We start from the raw sequence: 18,743 nt of genomic DNA, 5'->3' as shown, positions 1-18,743 counted from the left end.
GGGAATCGGGGGTGATGCAGTTAGTAGCAGTGAGCTGTACATATGACTCACTCCAAGCTTCCAGCAAAACAGCAAAAACAGAAATTTGATGAATTGTAGAGTTCTCATTTTCTGATATAAAGTAATGTGCACTTTGTCAAAAGGGCACAGCTCAGAGGCCTAGGATGAATTGATTGTGTGGCTGCTCGAATGCAATTTCCTTTCTTGTCCCGTTATGATTACTAAGATGGCACAAATTTGATGGGATTCTTCAGAATTCAGCCACACGGCTCCCTGGCTCTTGATTCTGAAATTCCTCAAAATGCTCTGCCAGCAGCCAAATTCATCCCATCTGCTCAGTTCATTCCCCAGTAAGTGGAGTCTTGAGCGGGGGGGTGGGTGCCCTCCTTTCATCCTTGATCTTGCTTCTCAGTTTTCTTAGGTCAATACAGGGTGCCCCAAAATAGTGTAGACCAAGGGTGATTAAGTTCGCCTTACCTTCCAGAGGGAAGAGTGTGAAAAGGGCAGGAAAAGCATATCAAGATTGTTGCTCTAGATATAAACCCCGCGACTCCTCACACCAATGTCAGGCGCTTAAGGCCACAGATTAAAGCTGATAATGGAAGGCCAGGACCACTCCGGCCCTCTCCGTAAGGCCTGGGCTAACACCAGTCCAGCTGTCCCTGCGATGGAAAGAGCAGAGGTGGAACTGATGGAAGCGTAAGCATGGCGTGGCTGGTGTCTCTGTGCAGGAACCTCATTTCCTTAAAGTGATACCTGCCAGCCACCCCTGAGTTCAGGCCTGACCGCCCCCCCCCCCCCCACCCCCCGGGCAACTGCACAAATTTTAGAAGATTTTAGAAGTTCAGAGAAGCCAGGAAAAAAATGTGATTGAGACATTGGCTAGGTGGAAAGCAGCTCCTAGTACATCTGAGTGACTGCCTGTTTATTTTAAAGGTGAGGTCTCTGACCTGTACCAATTTTTCACATCACCCTCTTGGACATCCTATCACAGGCTGTGCAAAAAAAAAAAAAAAGATAAAATGCAATCACCAAGAGCATCATATATCAGGGACAATTCTGGGGTGTGGCCATGCTGATCCCTCAAGCCAATCAAGTATTATGATACGGGGAGGAACAAGAGCCAGACCCTAGAGCAGGGACCCACGGACCCTCTGAATTTGAGTGCAGTATTTTGTGCATGTGCTTATGATTACTTTTCTGAGGAGGGGTCCATAGTTTCCCCCTAATTCTCAAGGAGATCAGAGGCCCCCAGAGAGGTTAAGAGCCGTAAGAGTCCTAGAGCATTATAGCTGGGGAAGGCCTTTGTGGGAAGAAGCTCAGCCTCTCATTTCACAAAGGAGGAAACTGAGACCCAGAGAAGTTCGACAGCCATCTTAAGGTCACACAGCCCGTAGTGGCAGAGCTGAGCCAAGGACCCTGTTCTCCTAATTGTCAGCACTGTTGACAGAGGTTTTTGAAAAAGAAAGGGGCAGGCATGCTCTTTGATGTAATGGCCCCCCGATTTCTTATGGAAAAACATGTTTTCTAAAACACTCCTGTTCAATAGAATATAACACAGGTCACATGACATTTAAACATTTCTAGTAACCCTAGTAAGCATATTGCAAAATAAAACATCCATGAAATTAATTTTAATATATTCTGATATGAATCCAATATAGGCAAAACATTGTCACTTCAAAATATAATCAATATAACATTACTGAGATTTTAAACTTTTTTCATACTGTTTTCCAAATCCAGTGTGTATTTTACACTTACACCCTATCTCCATTCGAACAGACCATATTTTAGGTGCCCCATAGCCACACGTGGCTAGTGGCTGCCCTATTGGGCAGTGCAGTGGACATTATATTTCTACCCCCGCAACAAGGGAATGGTTTGCGTTCCTTATTTGATGCTATAATTCTTTCCAGGAGCCGGGTGGTGTCTCCAGTCATAGACGTGATTGACTGGAAGACTTTCCAGTATTACCCTGCCCAGGACCTGCAGCGGGGTGTGTTGGACTGGAAGCTGGATTCCCGCTGGGAGGCTTTGCCGGAGAGTGAGAGGAAGGCCCGCGAGTCTCCCATCAGCCCCATCAGGTGAGGCCCTACCGCGGAGCCTACCTCTCCTTTGCTTCCTCAGGATGGGCTTGGCAGCGAGGCTGTCTGGGAGCTGACCCTGGCTCCACGGGTTTGCTAGCAAGTTACGTAATCTGTGCCTCAGTTTCCTCATTAGTAAACTGGGCATAAAAGACTGACTAAGCACGTTCAGGATAAAAGCTTTACCCATCTTCGTGTTCCCAGGGAGAGCCTGCATCAATAATCCATCAGTGATGATTATAATCTTATAGGGTTGTTGTTAAGACTGAATGAGTTAATATACTTCTTAAGCCCTTCACCTTCAAAAATAAATGTTAAAAGGCACATAAAAAAGATTAAATGCTTTAATATATAAAAAGCATTTAGAGGGTGCCAGGGACTCAGCTATCAGTGTTGTTATTGTCATACTGTCATATTAATGGCGTCCAGCGAAGCCCTTCCAGATACCTTCAGTACACACCCCCGTGCGACGCAGTGGCAGACCCTGATCCGGGATCTTGGCCTGATCTGTCTCAGTAGGTAACACTGAATTTCCCTGGCTTCAGGTCCGTATAAAAGAAGGATACAGACAGGTGAATGCTAAGGTACCAAGTGGGTTGCTTCTAAAGTATTTGGTTTTTGGACAACTGTGCTCTTCAAGTGGATGTCTCAGACAGTTTCTGGTGCACAACACTCCTAACCCAAATGAGCGCTGTAACACAACCACCCTTCTATTAAGCTCATGGGGCCAGTGGGTCATGAATTCTCAGGGGAAGCATCAGGGTTGGTTGGTTCTGCTCCACAGTGTCTGGGGCCTCCGTGGGACCATCCCTCCCTAGACTGGCTGGCAATGACTCCGCAGCTGGGGGCTGGAATCCCCTGCAGGCTGTTTCAAAGTCTGAAGGTTTGCGCTGGTCATCCCTGGGACCTCAGCGGGACATCCTTACCCGTTCTCTTCATGAGGTCACCACCCTGGGCTCCAAGAGCAAGTATCCTGAGGGAGGCTGGGGAAGCAAGCTGCGTCTCCCCACTCCCCTTTAAGGAAATAATTTACTGAGGTGGATTTCATATAGCATAAAATTAATTTTTTAAATGTGAACCATTCAGTAGCATTTAGTGCCTTTCCAATCTTGTGTGACCACCACCTCTCCCTGTCTCCCTGGAGTTGATTTTGAGCTTCAGGCTTCTGTGGAGTTAGTGCTGGGGGCGGGGAGTGCCCCTTGGACTCACACTGTCCTGCATCGGTGCCGACCACGGTGCACCTTCCCTGGTCATGGTCTCGGGCGGGAGGTTGACATGCCTGGGCCCCACAGCCTGCGCCCCCATATCCTGTCTGCCAAAGCCCCTCGTCCTCTCCTGGCCACCGTGCCACAGCCCATGCTGCTCGGCTGACAGTCCTGGGTCCTGCAGAGAGCTGTGCCTGCCGCCTTCTGCCTGGTGCCCCATGGTGTCTCCTAGGGCAGAGGGTGGTAAAGGCTTCCTGGGCTCTCCAGGCAGCCATATGGGAGGCAGGCAAAGTGCCCCCCTCTCTCAGGTGTCCCGCCACAAGCGTTGGATCCTCCCCCTCCAGAAATTAACCCTGATTTTACAAATATTAAGCAGCAAAGTTGGAAATTGTACCAAGCAACATACAATACTGTTTTTTAGTATTCTGGTATAACTTAGTATTTTTAATAACCAAAAGGTCAGTCGTTTTGTTAATGTAACACTATTTTCTTGGTAATTAAAAAAAAATATGAACTCTGAGTATTTTACATCTCAAGATATACCCAGAGGTTAGCTGCATTAATATGTGTTCTATTAAAAAAAATTCTTCCTGAAAGGAGGGTCACACTTATTCAAAAGCCTCCCAGCTACGTCTTTTCCTGTTTAAATCCTTCTGAGAGATATTATTGTTATCTTAATTCCTTTATTTGGGGTTCTAGTTTCCTGTGTTTAAGCTGATATTTAAACATTAAATACATTTCAGTAAGTCATATATATTTCCCCCAGGGTGGGCCCGACCTATCTACTACACAGGCCCTGGTGGATTTATCTTAGAATTGGGGTGGAATGTCATGAAGCAAAAAGAATGGGGTAAGGTCAGGGGTGAGGGAAGTAAGAGGAAGACAGAGCTGACCTTTGTCCACACCTGGTGCTACTTGCCTTAGGGTATCTTCCTTTAACCTTGACCTTCTTCCCAAAAGTCCCAACAGAGGGTCTCAAGCCAAAGGGTAGGGGATCCTCAGGTGTGACCCTGTGGCCCTCCCTAGAGGGGCAGTACCTGGGGGTGGGATATAAAAGGCCCAGGCAACCACAGCTCTTTTTTTCTCGTAATACCAGGATTTCTGACACAGTGGTTTTGCTTCAGTCTTGCCATTAAAAGCAGTGAGATCTATCTGAGCTCAGAGTCAACTCTCTCAGCCACTGGAGCCCAGTTAGCCTCCCTGATGTGCTCTGGGCTCTGCACTGCAGTCTGTTCCTGTCTTCTCTCTCCAGGAGCCCTGTGTTGCCCGGTGGGGTCGTGGCCGTGGACAGGCATTACTTCCAAAACACTGGAGCGTATGACCCGCTCATGTCACTGCGGGGTGGTGAAAGCCTCGAACTGTCTCTCAAGGTATGCCCTGGACCAAGGGAGGACCCAGATGGGCTCTCTGGAGCTGTGTGTGTGGCCACAGCCTGGAGGCAGCCATTAGAAATACCACCGTTCAGGGATGAGGCTGTGGGAAAATTATAAAGTCAGTAAATGCTGTGTACCGAACCTCCCATGCCTTCGTCTTCTCCGTCTCTTTCTGCCCTACCTTGATTTTGCCCCCTCCCCTCCCCATGAACTTGACTATCAGACCAGCCCACGGGAAAGGGCAGTCACACCTTAGTGCAGACATTCCCCTACATTCTCCGTTCACAGCATCCTTAGCATCTCAGCTATTTTTCACAACACCCACAGCCTAAAACAAATCCCAAGCTTTCTGTATATTGAGTAGTCTGGTCCAAACAACTTAATAAGTATCTGTTGGAACAACTGAGCACGTGCTGAGCACGGCACACTTCTCTAACCTTGGAATCAGACTGGACGCCACCGTCCTCATTTCCTGTTCCACGAGGATGTGAGCATATCTGCTTTTTCATCAAAGCAACTCCTGAAAACCCAAACCAGGAAAGATATACTCCATCAAAAATCCATCAAAAGAATTGAAACCATGAAATTCCCTTGTGCTTGTAGTTTGCAGGATGTCCAACAGATGTCACCATGTTTCAATCATTTCAGCTACCCACACGGGCCTTGGAGTTTGCCGGGGCACCCTGGGGTACCTTGGCACACAGTCTGAGAACCCCAGCCTCTGTGTTTAATTCACACGCACCTCTGCTAGGAATGTTTTCATTTTCACCTTTGTCCCCAAGTGTGCAGTGCAAGGCTTCCTGTCAAAGGAATTCTAGGCGTTTGGGAGTAGGTGTGAGAGTTAGCGGAGGGCAGGGAGACTGTTTAACGAAAACTCGCTTTGATTCCCACACAAATAGTTTCTGGTGCCTTTGCAGCAGGAGACTTCATGGGCTTTTAAAAATGACTGATCACTAGGGACACCCTTTTCCCTGAGGAAGCAGCCTTTGGAGAATAGGGCGCTAACCCATATGGCCACATCACCAAGAGCACTCGGTCTGTGCGTGTGTCCGAGGGGGAGTGGTCAGGTAGCTGCATGGCTGTGGCACCCTCACCCCACAGTTCCATCCCAGGACAGCTGGCCTCACTTCCTACCTTGTCACGCCCCGCCCGGAACTCACAGATCTGGAAACTCTGCTGCACCCTGAAGACTATGCATACCTTTGCCATTTTGTGCTCATGATTTCCTGTGCATTTAGCCAGCCCCTAGCAGGCCCCTGATGCCCTACGCCCTTATGCCCTGCACGGTTGTCCAAGGGGAAAGTTTAGTGACAACAGCTCAGAGGTGTGTATTTTTGTTCTTTCATGGCAGACCTGGCTTTGCGGTGGCTCAGTTGAAATCCTTCCCTGCTCTCGGGTGGGGCACATCTACCGAAATCAGGACACTAACTCCCCACTGGACCAGGAGGCCACCCTGCTGAACAAGGTTCGCATCTCTGAGACCTGGCTGGGCTCGTTCAAAGAAACCTTCTACAAGCACAACCCAAAGGCCTTCTCCTTGAGCAAGGTAAGGGGGGCCTGGCAGGGTCTTCTGGGCCTATTACGGGGCCACCAGCTGGGGGCTGGGCCAGGGAGTGTCTCTCCTTCCTGTCTACGGGGAAAATGGAAGCTCCTGGCTTGTGCTTCCCTTGAGTTGTCCCTGTCACGTGGCTCTACTACCTGGTGGGGCTGTCCTCTGTCTCTCTCAGCATCTCCATGGGGCATTACAGCCGGTCTTGGCCTGGGCCCCCCTGAAGTCTGTGGGATGACCTCTACAGGTCTCCAGCCTTTCTCAGGGCTGGGAGGAGAGCTTGGGTAGGGAGTAAGGGGCAAAGCAGGTCTCTGAGGGCCCTTTCACCCTGGGCAAAGTGCTTAGGCTGTGAAATCATCCAAGACATGAAGCAAATATAAGCATAAAAATAATCACAAAGGATCCAAAATAAGCCATACAAAAATAAAAATGTTAAACATTTAGTTAAAGCCCACAAACATTGTATCTTCAGCTGGTCAACTGTCGCTCAGCTTAATTCTTATAGAGTGATGCAAGTATTATTTCATGTGAGACATGGGTTCACGTTAAAGTTTGCTGTGCTGGGAGTGGGGACTCCAAAGGAGAGATTTCGGGGACCCACAGAAGTCTTGTAAGAGCTCCCAGAAGCCCCTCATCAGCCCATGCTGCTGAGTGTGGTCCATTCTCTGATCCACAAATGTCCCTTTGATGACTTTCACAAGAAGAATGGCACCTCCTACTGGTAAGTTAGAAGACCTTTTTTTCCTTACTTGTTTTCCTTTTGAACATTTCCATTAATTCATGTTTTAGAAATGCTCTGGTGCTTACTTTGATATCAAGATATCAATAATATCATTGTCTCCCCAAGGTGTTTGATAGCATGCATTTACTTTAAAGAGCCAAAAATTAATTTCGCTCTAATGATTTCTATCTGTTCATCCTCCTTCCTGCCCCACCCCCAAAATCCTTACTTGAATTTTGAGATACAGAAATCCCGGGCACCCAAAGACAAGGCCAGGCTTCAGCCCTGGAGGAGTTGACATTCTCTTGTTTTCTCCTCTCTCACACACGGTTGTCCAAGGGGAAAGTTCAGTGACAACATGCCCCCACATTTGAGGCTGGGTGGATTTGCCAGTTTGTCTCATCACCAAGAACAGTGAAGGTGATGGGACTCTCTTGAAGAAATGTTTCTGCTTTAGTGCCAAAATCCAGCCCTGGAGAAGAGCTGGGGGAGATCAAATGAACACTAAGGATGCCAAGAAACCATCAAAAAACCTATTGTACTTCCTTAGAGGAAAAGTGACAGTTCTGCTTGGTTTGCTGATGGGTCAATATGCTGAATAAACGAGAAACTCCTGACTTAGAGAAGTTGTTCTCAAACTTTCTGTGGAAAATAAATGGTTAAGTGCAGATTAAATGCCTCTATCTACTGAATCATAGGCTGTGGAGTAGGTCCCAGGAACCTGCATTTTAAACAAGTTCCTTGGGCATTTCTGAACCAGCTGCTCAGGGGATCACACTTTGAGAAGCATGTAGAGAGCATTTCAGTGTTGCAGAATCAGACCTTACTCTTCCCAACATTTATATCTGAGGACTAGGAGAGGGAAGAAGTAAAACAGAACCAAACTCACTTCACATAGCCAATTAGACCAGTGTCTAATTTCCATACTGGAGGCCATCAAGTTAGAGCTCTGAATAGACTTTCTGTTTCAGCTTCCTCTATTTCCCTCCCCACCCCAAGAAATAATTATCTCTCTCTTCTTGTTTGTTTTTTGGTCCTTCAAATCCCTCCTTAGCCCCTTTCTCTTCCCTAACAATATCCAGGATTTAGTACAAAACTTCTGAGTAGAATTCTTGGTCAAGAATTCTTTATCAATACAACCCAAAACATTAGTTTATACTAAAGTCTTAAGGACTTACCTTAATATTCATTCCAGGACAATTGTATTATCAAGGAAAATCTCAAAAAAGGAGGATAGTGTAGCCCAAAGGAATGAATTGTTAATGGAGGAAATTGGGCATCTAGAGGGAAGAAAGGTAAGTTCCCCTTGTCTCTACCCTCACTCCATGAGTTTCCAGCGTGGTTCATCTCAGTTACTTTTGAGTCAGTTTCTGCCTCCATAAGGCCCATCCTGGTGTTGTGCCTCACCAACCAAAGGCAAAGCCCCATCGTGTTTTGCCAGCTGCCTCGGAAAAGTCATCAAAGCATAGATATCATGGTCTTTGTAGACTGAAGATGTGAGGGCTTGTGGGGAGGCAGTGACGTCCCCTACTCTGTGGCTGGTTCCACATCTCTAAAAGCCTTCTTACTCTGTCCAATCCAAACCCTCTTCTCCTAACACTTCTCTAGAGAGCTGCAGTCTTGGTCCCCTCATTCTGTCCCAATCCTTTGGCTTCAGCCCCTTCTATCCCTCCTCCACCACATACGTTCTGATGTACAACAGGCTTTCTCTGTCTCACTGCCTGTGACTTTCTCCTCCCCAGGCTGAGAAGCCAGACTGCACAGAACGCCTGCAGCTGCAAAGGAGGCTGGGCTGTCGAACGTTCCACTGGTTTCTGGCCAATGTCTACCCTGAGCTGTACCCATCTGAACACAGGCCCAGGTTCTCTGGAAAGGCAAGGAGTGACCCAGGGAAGATGAAGAGGAATAGCAAGGGTGGGCAGCTTCCCAAGGCAGGAAATGGGTGTTCTGGTGGTCTTCCATGACCCTGGCCAACCAGTCCAAGCTCAGCGGGGCCTCAGGGGCTTCCATGCCTGCCCTGAGGGAGGTCACTGGATTGCCCCATCCCAGAGTCCCTCACCAGGACAGGTGCTGCCTGCCTCCACCAGGAGGCCTGTCCCTCAGCATCAGTGGCTTCAGCCTGACCTTGCTCATTTTTGTGGCCTGAACGTGGCACCGTGAGCTATACTCCAGAAAGCAAAGGAGAGGAATGGAGACTAACAGAGGGTGTCTTTATATGGGGGGCGGGATTCACTTCTGCATGGATGTCCACTTTCAGCTCCACAACACCGGACTGGGCTTCTGTGCAGACTGCCAGGCAGAAGAAGACCTCCCGGGCTGTGCCATGATGCTGGCTCCTTGCAGCAACAGCCGGCGGCAACAGGTAAGTGGCCAGAGTCCTCCAGGTAATGCCCATCACTTCCCCATAGGGCATCTACTTTCCGTGGTTCCATGTCCCTTGATGACTCACTGTCACCCACTGTGACCCCATCCCTGCCCACCCCGCCCCCAGATGCAAGAACAGACACTGACCATCATCAGAGAATATAAGACTGAGCTCGAGGGCAATGGGGAAGCTGTGGAGCCAGTGCTTTTATCTGACAAATGAGGAAACTGAGGCTTGATGGTGGTCATCCAGGGTTCAGGCACGTAAAGGAAATGGGTACCTTGAGCTGGGTGGAGGCTGTTGTGACTAAGGGGCCCATGGCACATATGAAAGGACAGCTGAACCTGCCCCAGCCTCGATAAATGGGGTTTTTTTTTATTATGAAAGTGGGCTCAGAATTACGAGATCACCCAAAATTTTCAAAGATACTTGAAATCCAGAATTTATGGAAAACCTCCCTATTAAAATTAAAAGCTATATTCAGAGGTCAAAGAAAAGCTGTATGCCAATCAATATCCACCAGGACACCATTTATGAAATATTAGGTCCAGCCTGAGATCATTGGCCAACTAGAACCTGAGGTGAGGAAAGTGGGTCACCGAGTGGGGGCTGTAGGCTCAGAAGCCCTGACAATGCAAGGGAACCCGGAAAATATCCCCCCTTTGCAGTGATGACTCATGACTCACTGTCTTAAGTCTCAAGTTCTCTGATCCTGAGTCCGGCCCAGAGTAGATGTGCCATGTCTTTTAGGTATTCCATGGGGGTCTATGGGAGTCGACCCTTATCCAGGAGGGGGACCCTTAGGGCTCCCCCTAAGGACCCTGGTGTGTGTGTGTGTGTGTGTGTGTGTGTGTGTGTGTGTGTGTGTGTGGGCGGGGGGGGGGTTGGGTTCGGAGCAGGCAGGCCTCATGGCCTCAGGTGACCAGCTGCTCCACTTGCCAGCGGAGGACTTACACACAGCTGGGGCCACTGGCTCCAGCTTTCAGAGGCCTGGCCTCATTCAGAACATTTCCCACACACACAGCAGTTTGGTTTGTGGAATTCCTTCCACAGGGAGAAGGAAACAGAGGGAGCAAATACCCCTGGGGAGAGGAGGGGAGTCGCACAGAAGCTCTCCTGGGATGCCAGGGCTGGCGGGGGCCTCTTCTCCCCAGAATCGAGGCTCTGATGACTTGTGTGGGGAGGGACCAAGAGACAGCACTGAAGACCAACTCCATGGATTTCCCAGGGCCCCACTCTGCAGTATGGCTGGAGTCCTCAGTACCCAAGAAGACTGGGACTGCCCTGGTGACAAAATAAAGCTCATGGCCCAAAAGGCAGCCAAGGAGAAATGCTGAGCATGAGTGGCAGGCATGCTACCCAGAGAGAGAGAGACCCGCCCCTGAGCCAGAGGTCCTGCTCATGGATAGCCCATTATGGGACAGGCTATTTGAGATCAACACCAAGAAATCCAGGTGGCGCCTGGATAAAATCTAGGCCTAGAAAGGATGGGCCAGTCTAGTGACTAGCCCACTCCCTGCATGTGGTTCTTAACCTTTGTAGGTTTCATCCTGTGATTGCCTTACAGGAGGCAGGATCACCCCCCAACCCAAAGTTTGGTTCAGATATTGAGACTGATGACTCCACACAGGTAATAAGGAGGAATGAACAGCCTCGTTGTTATTCACATACTGAGGCTTTCTGGGGGAGAGCAGGGCAGGTGCCCAAGCAGGTCTGCAACTGGCTTGAAATAGCAAAACAGAGTGACTGGCTCTGGATCTTATGTGGTTAGGGGGCAGGCTGGGGCCAGGGTTCCCAGGCTCGGGTTGGGGCTTACCTGGTTTGCATGTCCCACCAGCATCAAAGAAGGCAGCACCAGGCTTTCTCATGAGCTCACCCAGAAATGGGGCAAGAGGAGAAGGAGAGGGGTGGGGCTTGGAAACTCAGAGGTCAAGCATAAGACATGTTTGTTACAGGTTACATGTCTCTTTTAAGCAGTTGATGAACTCTCAGGACCCTTTCCCAAGGAAAATGCACATAAGCATGTCCACACAAAATTTTAATAATGTCAAGGGTTCATGGAGTCCCTGAAGCCCCCTAGGGTGCAGGGGGCTCCGAAATTGCTGGCTCAATATTCCCAAAAGTTAAATGAAAGAATCAGGGTAGAACTGTGTCTCTTCCTGCAGCTGCTCAGCTGTTGGTAGGTTAGCCCAAGTGTTTGAGGAAAGAAGAAGGTAACTGAGTCAGGGAAAAGACCTCGAGCAGGGTCATTCTGGAATCCGTATAGGCCCCTGGTCATCAGGAAGATCTCCTACATCTTAGGGTATCTTCTCTTCAAAATTTCCATCATGGAATAACTGCTCAAGGTGGCAGGCAGCCTCCGTGATGCTGGCTGAAGGTTGGCGGGTCCACTCCTTTTCACAGCTTGGGTGATGACCTTGAAAGTTAAGCCTGCCTCCCAATCTTTCTTCTTTCAGCCCGAGACAGAGACCTTTGAGTTAAGCTATCATAGCCCAAAGACCTCTATTTAAAAACAAAAAACCAAGTACAAATTCCTGGAGATATTGATAGCAGAGTCAGGTGAGGCCCTGAGAGCCTGAGAGCAAAAGCCAGAGCATCTCTTGGAGGGATCTGAGTCCAGCCCTTCACGCAGGAAGGACCAGCCGAGGTTGGGCTGGGCGGGGCAGGTCCCAAGATACGGGGTGCGGGGAGGGGGGGGCAGGCTATGCTCACGATCCCTTCAACCTCTTCAGCTTTGCCTTTTGCCAGTCTTCCCAAACACATCGATAGGCATTCACACCTGGCATGTGGGAGGAGGACATGCACATAAAGTGAGGAAGTCATGTGATGAGGCAGAAACAGCTCGCTGATTTCAAGCTGTTTACTCTTGTGGTACTGGGCAGGCTTCTTAACCTCTCCAAGTCCGATTTCCTCATCTGCAGTGGGAATAACGCAGCCTCCCTCATGCAAACAGAATGGCAGCTTTTTAGGTTTTTAAAATTTTTGGTGAGGAGGAGGAGAAGCTAGGGTCCAGCAAAATTGTGAACTAGATAAGCCAAAAGTCCTTCTCCTAAGAACATCCAGATGTGTTAGATTAAAAAATAAGAAGAAAGACCCTTTTCCATGCATAAGTAACTGAGTTTATAAGACAGAGAAAACTCTAGGGGCCAAAAATCAGGAGGCAACTGAAAGTAGAGCTAATGGCCATGGACCAAGCTGCCCTGCCTTGCGGGGGAGGGGACAGTCACTGACAACCTCGGGACCCAAAGGTGTTGGTTCCCTGCAGGAATAAGTGACAAGAGCCTTCCTGCAGCTCATTAGAGATGAGAAGATGGAAATGAGATTTCCATGTCAAGCCAGTGTTGACCTTCAAAGAGAAACTAAAAACTTCAAAATGTGAAAAGTTTAACTAGAAAAATCCACACAGCGCCACAGGAAAATGATAAGGAAGCTTCTCTATCTCCACAGGGTCTTTGAGGAGAAGACAATTACTCTTCCCTGAATGTTTAACCAGAGGTTTGCATCTAACGTAGGTTTGGGATCCATAGTTATGAACAGTGTAGTCTGGGAATACACCAGCAGGACCAGCTACCTAATTTGTGGGGTCCAATGCAAAAATGAAAATGTCAGGCCTCTAATTCAGCGTGTATTAAGAATTTCAAGGCAGTGATGATACAGCATTAAACCAATTATATTACATTAAGAATATTAAGTTCTTTTAAGCATGAGGCCCCATAAGGCAGCCGAGGTCACATGCCCTTGTAGGTGGCCCTGTCTCTAAGCTACACAACTAACATAAAAATTAGTTCAGCTTATACTTGGCAGGAACAAACAGAAAATGGTACCCTCTATTCCCAGGCACACAGACTTCCCACAGTTAAAGTCCACTTGCAAAGGTATGCACAGCCCAATACTCCAAAACACTGGAGGAAATAACCATGAGCGACCATCAACACACACGACAAACAGCAGGGAAATGAGTTGCAGGGTCAAGTCAGCTCTCTCTAGAAAGTGATCACCTTAGCCTTCAGAGGGATTCCTCATCGGCCCTTCCAGCAGAACACTCACAGAGCACACAGCGTTCTTTACGGCCTTATCTATGATGCAGTAAATAGAACAATGAAGGAAGACACCAGATCTATGAGTATGAATGAGAGAGCAGCTGGAATGTGGAGATGTCAGAGGCCAGGGCTAGTTGAGCAGCATATTTGTGGACTTGAGATGAGATACAGTCTTGCTGACCACCCCTCCGCCCCAGCCTCTGAAGATTTCCCCTAGACCTCAGCTCCGTCGAGCTGTGCTTCCCTCATCTCCAGTGATGGAGAGTATCCCCTTCTGGCTGTGCTAAGCACCGCTCCCTCTCTCTCAGCACCTGGAGCACACCGGCAGGAAGGAGATCCGCTTTGGCAGCCCGCAACACCTGTGCTTCGATGTCACGCAAGAGCAGGTGATTCTTCAGAACTGCACCGGGGAAGGCCTCGCCATCCATCAGCAGCACTGGGATTTCCAGGAGGTCAGTGATCCAACAGAAGAGCTTGGCAGTGCCGGTGGTTGGTGCTGTGTCCCAGGCTCCTCCAAGTGGTCAGGTTTTACCATTCAGATCTGTGCCTCTGTTGTTTAAATGAATGGCCTTGCACTAAGGTCTCGGGGAGGGCCAACTTTGCAGAAAGCCTGCGTCATCACTCTTGAAATGTACTAATTTGCCATGTTTCTGCATAGCTTTGACTTCCTTTGTGGCAGAGAGTGGAGGCAGACGTCCCCTCATGAAATTTATTAGCTCAGGCCACAAGTAGCACCATGGAGGACATCATAGAAGCAGTCAACCACCTCATTGGTGTGGTTTAAGGATGAAAAAGTTCTCCCCTCTACACCAACATAGATACTGATATAGGTGTCGCTTTCTTCCTTTACAAATTCCACTATGGACATCTTGTCATATCAGTAAGACTTTGATTCCTGTCACCCCAGGGGAGAGGATCCTTTTGAGAGGTTATGCACCAATGAAGAGGAAATAAGTAAAATACAAATACTTAGGGAGAGTGCATGTGTCCCCCATAGAGAATTAGGATAGGAAGGTGACAGTATCAACAGCGCTTTCTCCACTTCAAATCCTTTTTGGAATAAGTTAGGGTAAAAATATACAACCAAATAAATAAATATGCACATCTTTTTTTTGTTTCCTTTAACTTCATCTTGGGAATGAAGAGGGTAAAATAAGCAGACTATGCATTGGTATCCTTAAAGAAGGCTGTGAAAGAAAAAAATTATATGATGCAAAACTTAGGCAGAACTCACAATAAGCATTTGAGAGCAAAGCTTGTGGGGAACTCAGGCCCACACTCACTCAAAGAAGCCTTAGAAACCAAGGCAAGGTCCTTTGTAAATGACTATAAAGTATTATTCTAAGCAAATCCTTTGGATAAGACACATTTTAGAAACAGCATTTTAAAATAGTAAGCAAAAGATTAGTGAATAGAATACACCCAACATCTTTTAGGCATTAAAGAGTAAGACTTAGAAAAGTATTATCATTCTGCCATAAAAGGAATAATGTACTATTCACAGATGCGCTGTTTACAATAGCCAACATGTGGAAACAACCCAAGTGTCTAATGATGGGTAAAGAGGTAAACATAACCCAACAAAGGAATATTATTTAGACTTAAAAAGGAAGAAAATTCTGTCATATGCTATAATGTGGATGAACCTGGAGGATATCATGCTAAGTGAAATAAGCCAGTCACAAAAAGAAAAGTACTGTATGATTCCACTTATATGCAGTACCCAGAATAGTTAAATCCATAAAGACAGAAAAAACAGTGGTGGTTACCAGGGGCTGGGGTGAGGGGGGAGTTGATTAATGGGTACAGAGTTTCAGTTTTGAAAGATGAAAAAATTCTGTAGATCTGTTTCACAACAGTGTGAATATACTTAATATTGCTAAACTTTACACCTAAAAAATGGTGAAGCTGGTAAGTTTTAAGTTATTTATTTTTACCATGATAAAAAATAAAGAACTAGATGCCATTTTATGCTATAACATGGATGAATCTTGAAAATATTACGCAAAGTCAAGGAGCCAGTCACTCAAGGCCATGTATTACATGATTACATTTATAGGAAATATCCAGAATAGACAAATCCATAAACAGAAAGTATATTCGTGATTTCCAGTGGTTGGAAGGAAGGAGGAATTGGAAGTGACTGCTAAGGAGCAGTAATTTTCTTTTAACAGTAATGAAAACCTTCTGAAGTTAGGTAGTGGTGATGGTTGCATATACTCTGTGCATATACTAAAAAACACCAAGCTGTATACTTTAAAATAATTAATATTATGGTATATAAATTACATTTCAAAAATACCTAAATAAATGAATAAATGGACATTATCAGCCGTGCCATTAAGGAAGTTTAACTTTTCATAAAGACATTGATTTTTCCTTGAAAAGGGCATGGTTAGATAAATTTGATAAACCTGATAGGTTTGGTGTAATTTTTCAAACATGGCTGACTTAGGCCTCTAGTATATCCTTAAAGTCTTACTCTCTACTATAACCTGGTAGCAGCAGTACTAAATTACAGGATTAATAGAGGGCAGAGATTACATTAAATCATTTGAAAGCAGAAATTTACAAGCCACTGATAACAATGAGTCTATCAATATGATATAAAGACTGAATATGATTTTTACACTGGGCATTCTAATAATCAGAACTTTAAGATATGGTCTAATTAAGCAACCACAGCAAATATAATTGAATCAATGGCTCCTAAACTCTGACTGATATCTAAAGTTCAGAGCTACCTAAATTACATTATACTTTAACCAAAATACCACAGTTCCTTTCCAGTTCACATTATCTCTATTATTCTTTTCATGATTAGCACAAATCTTAGAAATTTCCTACTTTGCTGACTGACTGAGGGAGACTGACTGGTTGTCTTTTTTTCCCCCTTCTCACTTTTCAGAACGGAATGATTGTTCACATTGTTTCTGGGAAATGCATGGAAGCTGTGGTGCAGGAAAACAACAAAGATTTGCACTTGCGCCAGTGTGATGGAAAAGCCAGCCAGCTGTGGCACTTTGACAATGTCAAGGCTGTGGATGAACGATGAATGCCAGTGTCAGAAGGAAAAGAGAAGTTTGGGCCCTCACAGTTCAACCCCAAGAGAACTAAGAAAGCAGGTGTATTTCATGAGTCGGCCCCTCTGCGTTTGTACTCCTTCTGATTGTAGAGAAGAAAGCTCCATGAACGAGTATAGGAAGTGTTTTCCATCTCGCGCCTATATCATTGACTGCTGGCTGTTTTAGAAAAGAAAAAGAAAAAAATTGATTCATTGTCTTCATCACTGGTAGATGAGCATTACCTAGTACAGAAGATTCTTCGTTTTCTTCCATTGAGCATTGAGCATGTAATAATTGCTTTTAATCTCTGATTTAGAAAAGAGGCCTGGACATTCTCTGGTAGCACTTCCAGAATACATAAATCCAATTCATCAGCTTATTTGAAATGGCCTTGCCTTAGATAGTCTGTGTAACCAACTATGAAAATTCAAGTATAAAGACAGCATTAAGGCCTGGCATACCAAAACCTTTGGCCTAGATTTATTAGAACAAATTCCATGTTTCACTGGTTAAGCTGTAGCTCAGAAGAAGGAAGGAAAACTACTGAGAGAAGATTGTAGAGAGCTTTGGGCCAACTCTGCAGCTCAGCCTAGTAGCTCAAAAGAGTCACATTATAGAATGTTTTCACATTAATGAGAATTTCTTCAGAACTTTCTACCTCCATTCGTCCTGTCCTAGCCCTTCTGTACTTTGGTTAACCACAACCAGATTCTCATGCAATATAGTGGGTACTTCTCCTTATTATTGGTTTTATTATTGGAAGGGTCAGCCCAGACTGAGGATTCCCATTAACAGAAGTGCATACACTCAAGAAACTCTCCGGAGGCCCTGTTACAGGGTTTGCATTGACTGGATCAGAAATAACAACCTTTTCAAAGAGACAAACCTTCCTGAGGAGAAATGCCAACCTCTGAGCCAAAATTCATAAGAGAGGAACCAGGGTTGGGTGTTAATGTTCATGAGGGCTGACGGGGCCATTTCTGAGCCTGTAGGAGCTGTCTGGGGCCCCCATTGTGCCCACAGGTTGAACATTCACAACTGTGGCAAGAACACACCTCCACTAGAGCAGAACCAAGCCAGCAAGAGCTGACTGGCTCTCCTTGTCATGGCCTGGGCTAGTCTGACAATCAGAGTTGCTGAGCAGGATTGGTTCTGCTATTCAGAAGACACCATTCATGCCCATTTCTCCTCCAGATGGAGTTCACTCTTCACATGCTCAGCATAGAAACCTCTCCTCAAAGATGCTGGTCTCCCTTGGGCTCTTTCAGAATGCAGTGTGTTTCAAACTAGGAAAACTGGGTAGGAAGTGAGGGTTTCCCGGCAATAGCTATCATATATACGCATTCCTTTTCCACCTACTTAAGGCAATGACTCACTGTGTTTCCCCTTTCTCAGAAGACACGCTCTAGACCTGTGCTAGTAGCCACTAGCCACATGTGGCTATCTAAATGTAAATGTACTAAAAGGAAAGACAATGTAAACTCGGTTCCTCAGTTGTACTGCTCATATTTCAACTGCTCGATAGTCACATGTGGCTAGGGGCTACTGTATTAGACAACACAGATACAGAACATTTTATCATTGCAAACAGTTCTATTAGATAGCACTGATCTAGATAGATACATCAGCCCATCAAGGAAGAAATTTCAGCCACTGTCTTCTTCCTTCAGATTTGTATATATTTAAAACGAATTCCTCTAATGTCCTGAGGTGAAGATAAAGCTAATAATTCTCAGATGGCAATCTTGTAAAGGGTATTAACGGTTAAAAAATAAAAATTAAACAAGACCTCTATTTTTTTAAATGAACTTTATTATTGGCATTGTGGGTATTTGATGTTGCTGGAATAAATTAATATAATTAAATAAAAGGCTGAATTCAATTGTATAAGTTGTGTTTGATGGTAATTAACAAAAAGACCCAGATGGCTTATTGCTTAATTGGTTGAGTAAAGGAAGAATATGGTGTTTCTTGCTTCCTTAACCATCCCCATGATTTATTACTTTATTATAGAAATGGCTGTCAACTCAGTCCCTGGCTGGTACTTACAGACCCTTAATTTAAACAAAACAGATGCCTCCATTTAGTTCTAAAAGAAAATTAACCTTTTCCTCATAGTGTAATCAAGTGTTCAATTCTCTTCTTTATGGGCTCAATTCTGATTTTGTCCACAATGATCAACTTAAAAGTAGAGAAACCTGGCAGTTAGAAGATTTGATTCCCAAGTTTGATCTTCATATGCCCACCTGAATTTTTATGGTTGAAGTTTATTGTTTGTGTTCTAAGATTGAATTCATCACCATTACCACCAAATTTTCCATTAAGCATCCCACTGAGG

At 45.9% G+C, this 18,743-nt stretch overlaps 1 protein-coding gene across 1 annotated transcript in view; it reads left to right on the top strand.

Annotated features, from left to right (window-relative positions):
* Positions 1–18,283, top strand: part of GALNT15 (polypeptide N-acetylgalactosaminyltransferase 15) — a 43,250-nt gene extending 24,967 nt beyond the window's left edge. Inside the window, exons 4-10 of the mRNA XM_054595410.1 lie at positions 1,920–2,087; positions 4,545–4,662; positions 6,017–6,211; positions 8,678–8,809; positions 9,193–9,297; positions 13,649–13,792; positions 16,249–18,283. Of these exons, the coding sequence (XP_054451385.1) occupies positions 1,920–2,087; positions 4,545–4,662; positions 6,017–6,211; positions 8,678–8,809; positions 9,193–9,297; positions 13,649–13,792; positions 16,249–16,395 (1,009 nt within the window). The 3' untranslated portion in view covers positions 16,396–18,283. The remainder of the gene's footprint in view (positions 1–1,919; positions 2,088–4,544; positions 4,663–6,016; positions 6,212–8,677; positions 8,810–9,192; positions 9,298–13,648; positions 13,793–16,248) is intronic.
* Positions 18,284–18,743: the final 460 nt, after the last annotated feature.

The sequence above is a fragment of the Pteronotus mesoamericanus genome, unplaced genomic scaffold, assembly GCF_021234165.1.
Source record: "Pteronotus mesoamericanus isolate MK-2021 breed Mesoamerican mustached bat unplaced genomic scaffold, CSHL_Meso_final scaffold_54, whole genome shotgun sequence".
NCBI classification, from domain to species: Eukaryota; Metazoa; Chordata; class Mammalia; order Chiroptera; family Mormoopidae; genus Pteronotus; species Pteronotus mesoamericanus.
Note: the sequence above shows the minus strand (reverse complement) of the source record. Positions and strands in the feature narration are given on the sequence as shown.